The sequence below is a fragment of the Anneissia japonica genome, unplaced genomic scaffold, assembly GCF_011630105.1.
Source record: "Anneissia japonica isolate Jap-2015-1 unplaced genomic scaffold, ASM1163010v1 scaffold288211_len279840_cov171, whole genome shotgun sequence".
Taxonomy (NCBI): domain Eukaryota; kingdom Metazoa; phylum Echinodermata; class Crinoidea; order Comatulida; family Comatulidae; genus Anneissia; species Anneissia japonica.
The window spans coordinates 108,084-124,241 of record NW_022720325.1 but is presented as its reverse complement, the minus strand read 5'-3'; the positions used below and the strand labels follow the sequence as shown (position 1 = coordinate 124,241).

Sequence of the window (16,158 nt, the reverse complement as noted above, 5' to 3'; positions counted from 1 at the left end):
TTATATATAGAATTTCTAACAGCCAACTTGTACCTTCAGTAAAGCCGATGAAGGCCAGAGGACTGGCCGAAGTGTTCTACAGTCTAAATGCCTTGTTGTCATAATTTTTTGTTTCAACGACTTTGATTTTGATTTTGACAAAGTACTGTACGATGGAATTTATTTTAATAATATATCTAGACCGACATATCAAAAATTGTCTTATCAGCTAAGATTTTACATTGTTATAAAGTTGTAGGTATAAAAAACTTTTTGTAGAGCCATGAACATTGCTATAAATTAGAAAATTTATTTTAAATTTGAAAAAAAATGAATGTTTTTGTTTTTGGGAAAAGGGTTGATAAATCTAAACAATTACATTACATCATTTATATAGCGCTATTTCATGAAGATCAGAGCGTAGTTTTGCTTTTCTTTGTATGATTTTTACTAATATCTATCTTGGATGCCATTACATCGAGGAAACTGATAAGTATTAATATTTAGGATGCATTTCCACAAATCTATCTGAACATGGTCAACTGAAATATTGCTAGAAATGGGAGTAGATTCCATAATTGATAACTTTGATGACTTAAATATAGTCTATCTATCTAACAATTGGGAGTAGATTCCCTATGATACGGTAAGTTCATAATTGATAACTTTGATGACTTAAATATAGTCTATCATGGAAACATTTTATGGAAAACAATTGTTGTACTATCTCTTAATTACGCATGCTCTGTTTGGTCTGTTGGTTCTAACTCAGATATGCAGAGACTTGAAAATCTTTAAGGATTTTTTAGGATGCATTTCCACAAATCTATCTGAACATGGTCAACTGAAATATTGCTAGAAATGGGAGTAGATTCCCTATGATACAGTAAGTTCATAATTGATAACTTTGATGACTTAAATATAGTCTATCATGGAAACATTTTATGGAAAACAATTGTTTTACTATCTCTTAATTCCGCATGCTCTGTTTGGTCTGTTGGTTCTAACTCAGATATGCAGAGACTTGAACATCTTTAAGGATTTTTTAGGATGCATTTCCACAAATCTATCTGAACATGGTCAACTGAAATATTGCTAGAAATGGGAGTAGATTCCCTATGATACAGTAAGTTCATAATTGATAACTTTGATGACTTAAATATAGTCTATCATGGAAACATTTTATGGAAAACAATTGTTTTACTATCTCTTAATTACGCATGCTCTGTTTGGTCTGTTGGTTCTAACTCAGATATGCAGAGACTTGAACATCTTTAAGGATTTTTTAGGATGCATTTCCACAAATCTATCTGAACATGGTCAACTAAAATATTGCTAGAAATGGGAGTAGATTCCCTATGATACAGTAAGTTCATAATTGATAACTTTGATGACTTAAATATAGTCTATCATGGAAACATTTTATGGAAAACAATTGTTTTACTATCTCTTAATTACGCATGCTCTGTTTGGTCTGTTGGTTCTAACTCAGATATGCAGAGACTTGAACATCTTTAAATGCCAATGGCACGTTATATCCTCAAAGCCCCAATTGATAAGCCCCCAAAGTGGTGTTATATGGTCATTTAAGTGGGGTACTATCAGTCTCCAAAACTATATCAAGTAATAAATGGTTTGATTGCATAATAATGGCCTAATGTAATGATCAAATCAATTATAACACTTAATACAAAATCAAAGCGATTAAAAAAGCAATTTCTTAAGTGTAAAAGCACATTGAAAAAAAGACTAGATACAGTACAGATATGTTAATAGCATCCAAATATTGATCACTCAGGTTGGTTTGCTTTATTAAAACATGATATTCTGGAAAAGGCAAATGAAAAATCATCCTCATCTTACTACTCAAAAACCTAAATTTCAACCTACGGTAGTCTTGACAACTATTTGCTTAAAAACAATAACTTCAGTGGTTCCAGTCTTAAATATAAAGTACTTTCAAATACTCTTCTTTTGGATTTTATAGACTAAGTAAATAGACAGAAGAAAAAATATATTATGCAGATTTTATTTTACTTGTACTCCATTAACATGTATCAGAGACAATCTACCTGACATGCTTAGAAATGAATTAATCTACAATGATGAATACAATGTTTGGGAATCATTCCGCAACAGTAATTATGAAGATAAACTTGTTATACATTCTTGGGAAACTCGCAATATCTCAGTTTCAATCCTCTACTGAGTTTTGATACATTCTGTACATTTTACCTTATTAAATCATTGCAAAAACTGCACTGAGCTAAAAAGCCCTTCAGGAAAAATCTTAAAGGTTTGTATTCATTAATGTTTTGCTATGTTTATTAATGATTAATAGATTTTTCTTTATTATATGTGCAAAGTATATATCATGTGTGCACGTATTTACAGCGTGAGTGCGTGTATATCATGTATGTCTTTGTCTGTTTCATTTATTTCTCCACACAACATACATAAACAACTTAATAGTAAAACAAAGTAACTAATAATAATAATAATAATAAATTACAGAATAAGTGTGTGAAAAGAGTCCAAAATAATTTTGTAAACAAACTTTAAGCCAGTATATAAAATTATATATAAGTCAAATTATAGATATTTAAAAAGTATATCACTAATATTATGTAGTTTGCTATGTATGTGTATATGCATTGTATTACATGTCAAATTGTGTATTTCTTCTCTTTGCTCAATTTATTTGACTAACATTACTTATTTGAAATCGTGTACATTTGTAATAGTAGAGTTATAAGCGAGTGTTCCTGTCAACAATAGTGTAATGCAATTACTTATGAATTTCTTAAAATCAGTGTAGGACGAATAGGAATACATTTTTATGTTTTGTATTAATTTAATTTCATTATATTGGTATTTATTATTATTATTATTAATATTAATTTAAACTGTTAATTGTTGTTGTTTGAATTGACATGTGCCACTGTAACAAAATTGGATGTTCAAATAAATACATAAAGTAAATAAACACTCCTATTTTTACATCACAACCTCTCCAATTGTTGTTTTTCTCGGCCTGGTTTTGACTAATTGGCATGTAGGGTTCGGGTACAGTAATCGATCAGTTGTTGCGGTTTCTTGTTTTGGTATTTCTACATCAATATTAGCGTCTGATGCAATAAAAGTTATAATGTCAATCATCACGGGCTGTTATTTTGTCCTAAATATAGTATTATCAGTGTCAATTCGAGTATAATATATAAATTAAAAAAATAATCAATCAAACAAGACCTTGAATTTGGGTAATTTCAACATTGTGATTACTGAACCAGGCAACGAAAGTATTTGATCAATGAAGCTTATTTGATAAACAGATCGATATTACGTCATTAATATTAATTATTTTTAATATGTTATTATATGCTATTATTATTATTATTATTATATAGATTCAAATCAGCCAAGTAGGTCTATGGTGAAATTATATTATAATCATTGTATAATCAATAGGCCTTAGTACGCCTAAGTGTGTTCTAGAAAACATAATGAGGAAAAGAAAAATGTGGGTCAGATATTCGTTCTAATTCTAGATATAAGACTATAGACAAGTTATATTTTCCAACAAATATCAAATTCTAAATAATTATTGTTGTTCTACAATTATCAATACAGCTATATAATATCACTGTATGTTGATATCCTAATGTCTAATAATCATATTATATAGGCCTATGTTGTACTACTAATCTGGGATGTCATAATATATAATTGATTAATATACATACGGAATCTCTATAGCAAAGTATTCCGATAGCATGCGTGTCGATAATACGCAATTTTATATCGATTTTTACACTAATGTGCCAGGAAAGAAAGAAAAGGCAACATGGAAAAAACAGATAAATATAGCCTATTGTTGCCTTTAAATGCAAGCTGCCTTACTAAAAATTTACAACACTGTAATCCTTTCATTTATAAGGATCAGGAGAGTATACTCCTGTGTGGTACCGTATCAACTACTAATTATGAGATTCGTATTGTACGATTATGGAAGTTAAAGATGTATTGTCACCTGAAAATGACAACAAATCATACAAACTAATTTTGAAATTATGTTGCTCATTTTGCAGTAACATACAAATTATTAACTTAAGCATAGAAATTATTAAATTGTAAAAAAATTGTACCGTAATTTTTATACTGGATAATGATGATGAAAAATAATAAAACACGTCCAGTGACTGGAAGTGTTTCTATCATTTTCGCTGTAGAATTATGGGTAAATATATTTTAAAAACACTAATTTCTAAGTTCAAGTTCATAACTTGGTCTCCAAAAAGACCAAGTTAATATAAACACTTTTTGGTAATTTTTGCATGGGACAATACTTTTTTAAAGATACTTGCTATCAAATTTCTGTTACATTAAGGCTTTCATTATATTATTATTATTATCATTATTATTATTATTTTCATTATTATTTTCATTATTATTATTATCATCATCCTCATTATTATCATTATAATTAATATTAAGATAATAATGATTCATAAAGCAAATAGTAGTCTTATCATAGTGGAAATTTTAATACTTTTTCATGCAACCTTCGTATAATTTCCACTAGTGTATTATACGCAACTCTACTAATTGCTTATTATTTTATAATTATCAATATTATTATCATTCTTATGGGCCTATTATTATTATTATTATTATTAGAATTATTATCGTTATTGTTATCTTTATCGTTGTCACATTCGCTGTTGCGATTATCACCATCACCACTATCATCATCATCAAGCAATCATCATCACCATCATAGGTCTATCTATTATGTTCAATTCATGTATTATTATTATTATTATTATTATTATTATTATTATTATTATTATTATTATTATTATTATTATTATTATTGTTGTTGTTGTTGTTGGTGGTGATGGTGGTGGTGATGTTGTTGCTGTTAATATCGCTGTTAATAACTTTTTGACTAAGCGGGTAGGCCTGAGCGCCTTAGTGCTGTCATTAAATTGTAAATTATATCTGTTCGTGTACCTATTGTTGTTTATGCTCCAACTTCATCATTACAATCATCAAGGTATGCGTTTTATCAGGCATGGTGATCTGTTAATGAGAACAATGACACTACAAACCCTTCTTTTTCATGTGGCATCCACATTTTCTATAAGCGATGGAATACACAATACGATATGTTTGATAATTATGTATAACTGAAAAAAGAAAATCATTCTGCCTCATCAGAACATCGTGGTATTTTTTAAATTTGAACTTTCTTTTTTTTCTTTCTTTCAATTTTTAAAAAAATAATCTTTAGGAGGGTGTGGGGTGAAGCCGGGGCCGGCTGGCCCCTTGAATCCGCAACTGGTCTTCAAAACAACTACATGGAAAAGTCACCTGGCGAACTTGTTGAATTTAGAAATTGCTGATTACCTAAAAAAGTATAAATTTCAATTCATGAAACAAAGGTGGTATCTTAACATCATGCATTTTGATGATAAATGCAAAAAGATAAGTTCGAAACTAAAGCGCCCTGGGCCTACCTGTCTTTTTGTTGGCAATGACACTTCAGAATGAAATAGACCTAATGAAATCTCGTAAATTTTCATTTAGAGTAGAAACAATAATGGATTCAATGTCTAGGAGCAATAACTTGGCGGGTTTTGATACTTTCTACGAATTGCAAGCAATATTTAAGGTGCTATAAACTAAACATTAATTATACCTTTTGTCTGATTGACGTCGTAATGAAGTAATTAAAAAGGACAGGAGGCAGCTAAACTTCAATTAAGATGAGTTAATGGTGACAGATCTAAGAATAATGCAATTCATGTTAATAATCTTGTACACTATGTGAAACGGGAACTGAAAGATGTGGGGGAGTTAATGGTAGAGATTCTTGTGTTGCTAATATCGTATTTAACTAACTCGCTTATGCCAGAAAGGCATTTAGTTCCATTCATGGTATGTAACTGTACGGTTTACTGGTTTACTAGCAATACACTCTTTCAGGTTTCTTGTTGAAATATCTATTATTATTATTATTATTATTAAACATATTATTTGTTTATGCGAGACCTTTTGCAATCCTTCAATGGGTTACCGCCTTCTCTGTACACATTACTGTCTATATTAGAAAACAGGAACAAAGCCGAAAACCTACTAAAATACCTAAAAAATATATTGGAGCTATTACGTTACAGCCCCAGAGGACATACAACGGAAATAATAATTTAAAAAAAACAAGCAGGGTGGGGTATGAAATGGGAGGCTCTTCATAATGCGAGCAGGCAGTTCACTCCGACCTCGGCACGGGCGGTTCTGACTCTTTTTCGTGGCTCACGGAGACCAACAGGAACCTGTAGGAGATTCAATTAGGGTCCTAAATGCTTCACTTTCTCCCATCTCACAGAAGGCTTATAAGCAAAGCTGGAATATTTTTTTTATCTGGGAGAGGTAAAACAAAATCCGATCTCCGAGACTGTGTAATTGTATAGGCTATAGATCTTCGAGAAAAACTATGCACCAAAAGCTATTGCTTCTCATATTTCTGCAATTGGGTTTTACCACTCGGTTGCCTGTAATCATGAACAATCTCAGACGTCTGGTGGCTTCACTTGAGTCAGTTGTCAACCTTCATTGAACTAGAAAACATCTTCGCGCTTTCTTTCTTATAGCATTTCAGGGCTCCTTCGGGGTGAGTGAACTGGCCACAAAAACCCCTCCCGATATAAAATGATATAGTTTTCGGATAGGGAAAGCGAAACATGCAGCTACGCTTTGGTTTGAGGAAAATGCTATTCAAACACTGTTCAGGGTTACATTCGTATACAATCCTTTTAGAATTTAGCGACTCTGGCCCATCGATTGTATTTTCAACTTTCACTTCTTTTAAAATCTCATCTTATTTAAAACCATTTTTTTTATAACGTCCTGTAGAAATAGGTTTGACAGAAGTTGTCTGAAAAGATATTACACCACTAGAAAAATTTTGATATGGTTAATATTACTACTACTACTACTACTACTACTACTACTACTACTACTGCTACTGCTATTACTATTGCTACTGCTACTGCTACTGCTACTGCTGCTACTATTACTACTACTACCACTACTACTAGGCCCCTACTACTACTACTACTGCTACTACTACTACTACTACTACTACTACTACTACTACTACTACTACCACTACTACTACTACTACTGCTGCTGCTGCTGCTGCTACTACTACTACTACCACCACTACTACTACTACTACTACTACTGCTGCTACTACTACTACTACTACTACTACTGCTGCTGCTGCTGCTACTACTACTACTACTACTCCATGCGTTTCACGTTTACAAATCCGTGGATATACATACTATTTTCCAAGAAATCACGTTGTATTGTCTCCTGTGTTTTATTGCGTTGTATCAGCTTGTTTATACAACCTTTTGAGCTTATTATTTGCTTTTCATTATTAAAGTATACATATACACAATTTATAAGGTAATGACATATATATTTTATAGAAGTTTGATATGCGCTATATAAGTATACAATAATAATAATAATATTAATACGGCGTAACGGTATAATGAAAACTGAGATACGTAAAATGTTGATATCGTATTAGAAACACGAAAATTCATTGCAACGAATATTTCGACTACGCCTGTAGTCTTTGTCAACTCTTGACTATATATATATATATATTTCACACACACACACACATATATATATATATAATATATATATATATATAATATATATATATATATATATATATATATATACAGTATATATTAAAACGGAACGTAAATTGAAACGTAACATAAAATATATGTGGCAAAGAAACACTTATCCTCCACCCCGGGACTCAAACCCGGACCTTTTGCATGCATGGCGAACGTCATAACCACTTAACCATGAACGCGTCGTGGTGATCCAAGCGCCTGTAGAATTTGAGTTCGTTTCATTCTGTTTACGTGTCTGACTTCACAATTTTGATTGATCACTAATATCTCATGTGGCTAGACTGTCAGAAATCAAAGTGATACGCCCTTCCTGGATCTCGAGGAAGATATTTGTATAATGTGATATTATGACATATTGGACAACCCAGAAACGGCAAGCGCATAATGCAAATCAGAAGAGGGTAGTTAGAGGGCCTACATTTTTTTTAAACATGTACCTTAACTGTGATCAATATTTTAATAATAGTATTGGTGATAGTAACAATGATTGTATTTACCCTTGATCCATGAGTGGAGCTTTTTCCCGACATTCCAGATGCAGAATTTCCTGACATTGTCCTTCGAACAGACGATCTTTTACTAGAGGTGCCATCAGGACTCAGGCCTCCTTCGTTTGCCCGACGATCTCGCTGTTCCTTTTTCTCTCTCAAAGACTTGTTTCGAAACATGTCTATTCAAAGTTACATCTGAAGAAAATGTAAACATTAAGTAAAATATTTAATCTATATAGATTTCAACGAAATCGAATATCGCATAATGTCGCATAACCTGACCTGTTTTTTTTTTTTTATTACTTTATGGAAAATTACCAAAACAATAGGAGCCGACAACTTCATTGAGTATACTTACTGTTGACATAATCACGCACACTAGTCCCCTATTTAATATTTCATTGTCGATTTATTGCTATAAAATATTTGTATGTAGGCCTATATTCTTAAGAATGAAGTGTTTAATCGAGGACTTTTTAAAAGTTTATTTCTACCTCCGCCTACGAACAAAAACCAGCTACATGTTAATGTAGCGTCTAAGTGTTGTGTTTTTCCTACAACCATCTAAACGTTTACAATAAGAAAAAAACCACGATATTGAAAATGATAGAGTAGGTTTGATAATATTTGTAAATAATACCATGGATGTATTACATTCCGAATTAAAATAAGGCAAGTGCGGCCATGATGTGTTTACATTTGACACAATAAACTGGTTGTTGGTGAAAACAAAGTAAATGTTGCAAGAACTAATAGTTTTTCGTTGCTGAATAGTGGACATTATTCCATAATGTAGGGCAATGGTTAGATGACTAGATATTTATGCATTTCTGTATGATATTCCATGTAATTAGTGATGAACAGTGATAAAGTTTTTTTCCTCAATCAATTTACTTCTTCCTGCAGCTGAAATCAAACGAATTAACACCGTTAATTCTCTGGTTATAAAACAAATTCAACAAATAAATACCTTCCGTTTTCTTTTCCAAATCAACGAATAAGTGCCATTCGGTCCAAATCAAACGAATGAACACACTGATTATTCCGCGAATTTAAATAAATGAATAAACAACATCTTGCTTTTGGTTAAAATCAAACGATTGTCCTCAAATCATACAAATACATGTCATTCGTCTTGGTTAAATGAAATAAAGGTTCACCAACTCTTCAAGGCAGAAGACGATACAATAATAACAGTCAAGTACCGTACTCGCGCGAATAACCGCCCCTCCTAACGTGAAAATTCCCTTAAGCGCCCCGTTTGAATAAGCGCCCTCTTAATTTGAATAATATCATAATATTTTCTTTTTAGCATGTCAATAACCCCATTAATCCTGGGACTGTTGTTGTTGGCATAATTGAGCTACAGAGTGGAAACACATTCTTCTTAGGTCAATATCAAAATGAGGATATTTCTCTTGGACAGATGAGAGCTCCGATCCCTGGACAGACAGTATATTTCCAACTTTACTCTTTTTACATAGGCCTATTTGTCTATGCCTAGTCCTACTCCTCTTTTTCTTTTCCGACAATTTGCACCTTTAGCACATTCTCATCTGAGTTTTAAAATAAAAAATACAATGATCCTGCCATCCTGCTAATCTCAATCGGCCGATGGCAAACAAGCTAACCACTACTCACCACTACTATTTGCATCTGCTACGGTATTTTGTTGTTATGTAAATATTCACGCATTCTTGTCATGAGCCATGTTCTCTGGACGATTATCTTTTCTAACCACCATTCGTAATGTCCTTATATAATCTTTTTTCATTCAAAAATTACCTCTTGAATTTAATAATTTCCCATAAGAACCCTTCGATTTTCATCTATGTCCATAAGCGCCCCCTCAATTTCTACTCTGTTTTTCATAAGCGCCCCGTTTGAATAAGCACCCCTCAGAAAGTGTAAAAAAATATTTTAAGCGCTTAAGCGAGTAGGGTAGGCAGTGATGTCAGGAAAAGGGCCAAAGTTCTACTCTATTAGTTACCATTAATTGCCCAATCGTCGTCTGGATTTATATAAATCTACCATGAGAAAAACAATGTTTTAAAAATCGACATCGAGAGGTTTCGCAGGCGAACGTGTACACATACGTTTAGCTATCCGTTCGTCGCCATTATGTGTTTTTCGCAATCACAGCGCGCAATTCAAGCGTAGCTAGCCTAGTCCTAGGTCCTTAGCTTAGGCCTACTAGGCCTATACTCTGTTCTCTTCTCTTATCAAGCTTCTCACAGTTTTATTAGTAATGTAAGGTTTTTGAAATTGAAATTAAAAAATGTAAACGAAAAATATTTCCTTTGTTGCCCAGAAGTGTTTTTTTTTTATAATAGGCCCTATTGTTTATGTACCGTTGTCGTGCATTCGAAAGCTCCCTAAAATTTGGGACAGGCCCCATCATTTTTTTTGTTTGCCGGGCAAGGATTACTCCCATAAGCAGTGGCGGCGCCAGCGGGGTGGCAAGGGGGGGGGGCTTAAGTCCCCCACCAGACAGGTCAAGTCCCCCCGCCGGACAGAGCTCGTCGGGCAGTCAGACCATAAAACATATAAAAATAGGCCCACACCAAGCCAACACATGACTGTCACAGTCTGAGAGTGCCATTTTTGCTCATCCAGAGGTTGGTATTCTTAAAAAATTTCATTTGGGAAGGGTACCCCTCTCAACCCTTTCCTCCACCTCGAGCCTACGAGCTCAAGTCCCCCTCCCCTGTCAGACAACTTAGCCCCCCAGAAAATATATCCTAGAGCCGCCACTGCATAGGGCCTATATTTTTTACACTTACGTAAAATGTGAAAAGCGAAGATCCTAATAGAAATCTAAAATTTCCCTACGCGTTTTTCACTTACGTGTAATAAGCGAGATATGCGTGTTGTCCACACGTTTAGCGGATAGCAGCCTGTGTATGACGTCAAAATAATGACGTATCCGTCACACTAACCGTACGCGTTCGTGTGCGAAAACTTTCCTATTAACGCTACAAAATCTACATTTTATAACCTACCCATTTGGAAATCGATTCCTCTGAAGATAACTATGAAGTAAGGAATTCATATCGCTCTCTATTGAATAACCTAATCATTTATTTTTAATTAGCTTACCTTATCTGTTGATATTTTTATGACCTTTGCTCTCATATTTCGCTGGTGCGAGAACATGAAACTTAAAACATTAAAAAAAATCAGACGTTTTGTAAAGGAATACAATTACACTTTTTTTTTCATATTTAGACATGGTACGGTAGTCACAAGTTTAATTTTCTTAAATTATTATAGGCCTATTGTTAATACTATTGCAAATCGTATGAATAACCTAATCATTTATTTTTAATTAGCTTACCTTATCTGTTGATATTTTTATGACCTTTGCTCTCATATTTCGCTGGTGCGAGAACATGAAACTTAAAACATTAAAAAAAATCAGACGTTTTGTAAAGGAATACAATTACACTTTTTTTTTTTCATATTTAGACATGGTACGGTAGTCACAAGTTTAATTTTCTTAAATTATTATAGGCCTATTGTTAATACTATTGCAAATCGTATGTTTAATAATGTAGGCCTAATTGTCTACTACCAATGCTAAAAATCACACTAAGTTGTAATAAAGCTCTCTACAAATTCACATACATTACGGTACCAATTTCAACGATATATTTAATGTTGGAACTTAATTAGATCCAAGCAACATTCTGGCTCAGAATATGAATGTCTATAGGTGAGTAATCCAACTACATTAACTTATTTACTAATTCATTGACAACATAAATTGAATGTCGTTTTGAATGGATTTCCTTGTTTAACAAACATTGTAATGGATCAGTAATTCACATACATTACGGTACCAATTTCAACGATATATTTAATATTGGAACTTAATTAGATCCAAGCAACATTCTGGCTCAGAATATGAATATCTATAGGTGAGTAATCCAACTACATTACCTTATTTACTAATTCATTGACAACATAAATTGAATGTCATTTTGAATGGATTTTCTTGTTTAACAAACATTGTAATGGATCAGTAATAAATGTATTAACAATAATTCAAGTTAAAGCTTTTGGAAGGTTTTCCCTAAAAAAGTTCTTTCCTAATGATACGAAATGTGCATAACACACACAGCAAAGAAATTCTATAATATGGATTTATAGCTGGTAATGTAAAAAAATAAACAATATTCATCAAATTCCAGGATCACAATGAAAAACATTTCTTTAAAATCATTGTGTCATCCTGGCTAAAGATATTAGTAGTAAATAAATAAATGTTAACTGTCAACATACTGAGTTGGGTTGTACAGGCAGTGGTGTCTACAGATAGAATACAAGAACATTCAACCATCTCTAACTGTGCTATTTATCTTTTATAAAGAAAACTGTAATAATGATGAATTAAAAGATAACATTGGTGGTATATCTTTGAAAATGAGTGAAATATTACTATAAAAAATGTTTCATGAGTAAAGTATTAGAATTTACAGATTTGTATTTTACAATGTGTCGTTTATATTATGCTGAAAATGAATATCTTTATTTAAAAGGAAACTTTTATCTGATGGATTATTTTTTATTCTATAATGTATACACAGATAGAATGGTTGACAATATATGAAAATATATTACATATAAATTATAACAATTATTATGTTAAAAACATTTAAAGGTGAACTGACCCCTTAGAGTGTAATTGTTTTTATTTAATAAAATGATGGTACATGTTATTCTTGATGTTTGTAGGTTTAAAATTTTGAGAAAAGAAAATTAGAAAACTAACAAAGAAAGTAATTAAGGTGAGTAAAATCCTCGTAAAAGAGAATTAGGCCTAATAATAAGGAAATGGCACGATACAATGATATTTTATACATAACATAATGTGATACGTATCTGATATGATATATGATGTTGTTATAGAGATTGCTGCAACTTATAAGTATTTAGGCATAACCAACGAAACTGGTCGGAACTATGGAAATCCATTAAAGGTAACAACTGATTGTATTTCCTGAGAAAGTTAAATGGTTTCTGCCTAGATAAGACTATACTTAAGTTGTTTTTCTCGTCCGTAATGTAAAGTGCAATGTTGTATGGTTGTTTAGTTTGGTTGAGTGTAATAAGGAAAGGGGACATACGAAAGTTACAAGTCATTATAACTAAGGCTTGTAAATTGTTTGATGGAATGGTTTGCATTGATGATGCTTGTAAAAACCAAATAATAAGTAAGGCGACCACCATTATAAATGACACCAACCACCCACTCCAAACGGAATACAACAGTATTTAAGATATGGAAGGCGTCTTAGAACCTCAATGTGTAGAACCTAAAAATTTTCAATTCATTTTTGCATATACTCCATCCGTTTCATTAATAGCTCATAGTGGGATGCAGAACCATCAGTTAAATATATTCAGTAGTTTAATTAATTTGTTTTGATTTTATATTTACATGTGTAACTTTTGTGAATGTTTAGAGCAATTGTGTTCCATGGTAATTTTCGAAAGGACAACAAAAAAATGATTCTGATTCTGATGTATCATGAGATTTGATATTAAATAGGATATGATAATATGTGTTATGAATTATGAAATAATAAAAATATTTTGCATTCAACTTCTTAAAACCCAAAATACTGTAGGCCTATAACAAAAAATATATAATATGCGATAAACATTTATAATTTAATACTCTATTATGTTTTGTTTGCATAATGATGAATAAAAGTGGTAACTTCACCAAGAAAGAGAAAACAAATATTTCCATCATTTATTATGTTTTGCCTTGAATGGACCTCAGTTATATACTTCATGTTTTGTAACAACAATAGGTAGGTATATTACAATTCGAAATATCAATTTGGAAATGTTTTATTCCCTGTTTTAATCCTGACCACAACCACTTCATTTCTTATTATGTTATAATAAAAAAAAAAAAAGAAATATTTAATCAACCATAGCTTTTCATAGCCTTATGGAGAATGTATAATATCTTATTTTTCTTCCATTTTAGTACAGACCAGCCAGCTGCCGGTGTAGTTTCGTACCACATGAGCACATGGGCTGTGAGATGGATCAGTAAACCGGGGTAACCCCTACTCGTCTCGAAAGATGTAGGCCTACTTGGTTCTTTTTAGTGCACGAGCCAATTATGTACACTGGGCCTATGGTGGCTCTTAGGCGAGCGTGCCGTTCGAACCAGCGCGATATTATGGCTTTAGGTTGCCGGCCCCTGCATTAACCGCTCGACCATTAGACTCGCCCTTAATATAATCAGACCACTTGCTTTTATAAAACAGTAATAACAGGTAAAAGACAACACAAGAGATGTTATGCTGGGAGGCACCTGGATGTAATTTCTTCTTTCCCTGCTTACATTTAATCTTTCTATAAAACACAAGAGCTGATTACAATCATAATCAGAATCCATCGTTTTATTTAGCTATTGTTAATTTTTCCATTTACATTTTTTGTAGCATATGCCTCATGATTATTTAATTATTATTTCAGTATTTACAATAACAAGGGTCAAAAACGTTAAAAATATGGCACCACGCTATTTAACCTCGTTGTGTAACCTTTTTGTTCTATGCTTTATAGCCTACATTGTACTATAATACCAAACCGGTGGCGGCACCAGCGGGGTGGCAGGGGGGCTTAAGCCCCTCACCGGACAAGTCAAGCGCCCCCCCCCCCCCAGGTCAAACCCATAAGTCGGACAGAGCTCGTCGCGCAGTCAGAGCATAAAACATATAAAAATAGGCCCACACCAAGCCAACACACATGTCTGTCACAGTCTGAGAGTGCCATTTTTGGCCATCCAGAGGTTGATATTTTTTAAACAAAATCTCATTTGGAAGGGGTACCCCTCTCAATCCCTTCCTCCAGCTCGAGCCTACGAGCTCAAGTCCCCCTGTCGGACAACTTAGACCCCCCCCCCCAGAAAATATATTCTAGAGCCGCCACTGTACCGAACCACAGAGAAAATTAATTTAACTGGTACGGGGAAACTTTAGGCGTTGCTTTCGATTAATAATTTTGTGACGGCATTCAATTCATCCGTAGCATTAAAGGTATAACCAATTGTAGTCACAGTAGTATGTAACAAAGTACCGGTACTTTTCCAATCAGTACCAAAAATTTAAATTTTCAGAATCTCTGCTAGTGAAAACTGCGTGACTCGACACTGGTTATACTTTGACGCGACCGACTAAATTATTCAAATTATTTATACTTCAACATAAAATAATTATTAATATATTCTTCGACGCTAATATAATATGCGAGTAACCTATAATTTGTTAAGTAATGTGTACAAAATATTATATTTGTAACGAGGTACGTAGGATGGTATTATCAACATGTAAAATATAGACATCAAACGGACTCAAACAAATATTAAAATAAATTTTAATCATGACGGACTGCTGACTCTTCGGGGCTACACTGTTATTTTGAAGGAGTTATTTTAACTCGAAAGGAGTTATTCTGTACCTTTTTTTAGGTACAGAATAACTCCTTTGGAGTTAAAATAACTCCTTCAAAATAACAGTGTACACATATTTAGAAAATTCAATTCATCTGCATTGCAACTTTTCCAGGGTTAGAGTTAGGCCTACATTTAAAAAAAATTTGTATATAGCTGCAACTTTATTATTTGCATTCACTCTATATAAGGCACTGGAAGTCACTTGCTACACCGTCGCATATGAATGTTTGGGGGAATGTGAAAACGATTCAATGAATCTCCTAATTTCTGCTTTGTACGAATAATTACAAAAACGGGAACAAGCTATTTCCTCGGTGAAGCGATCCCCAGCGAGATAGTGAAAGCTTTCTATTGCAATGATAATGAGCTACACATAGGCTGGCACTTGAGACAGGCCTGAACCTGTCTCTTATACACATCTAGATGTGTATAAGAGACAGATTTCCATAAGCGCCCCCTCAATTTCAACTCTGTTTTTATAATT

General features: G+C 32.9%; 1 protein-coding gene across 2 annotated transcripts in view; it reads right to left on the bottom strand.

Moving 5' to 3' along the window:
- LOC117111293 (short transient receptor potential channel 5-like) overlaps positions 1–16,158 on the bottom strand; it is a 76,130-nt gene that overhangs the window by 47,360 nt on the left and 12,612 nt on the right. For both annotated transcript variants that reach the window (XM_033254213.1, XM_033254215.1), the window contains exon 2: positions 8,201–8,389. In XM_033254213.1, the coding sequence (XP_033110104.1) occupies positions 8,201–8,371 (171 nt within the window). In that variant the 5' untranslated portion in view covers positions 8,372–8,389. The remainder of the gene's footprint in view (positions 1–8,200; positions 8,390–16,158) is intronic.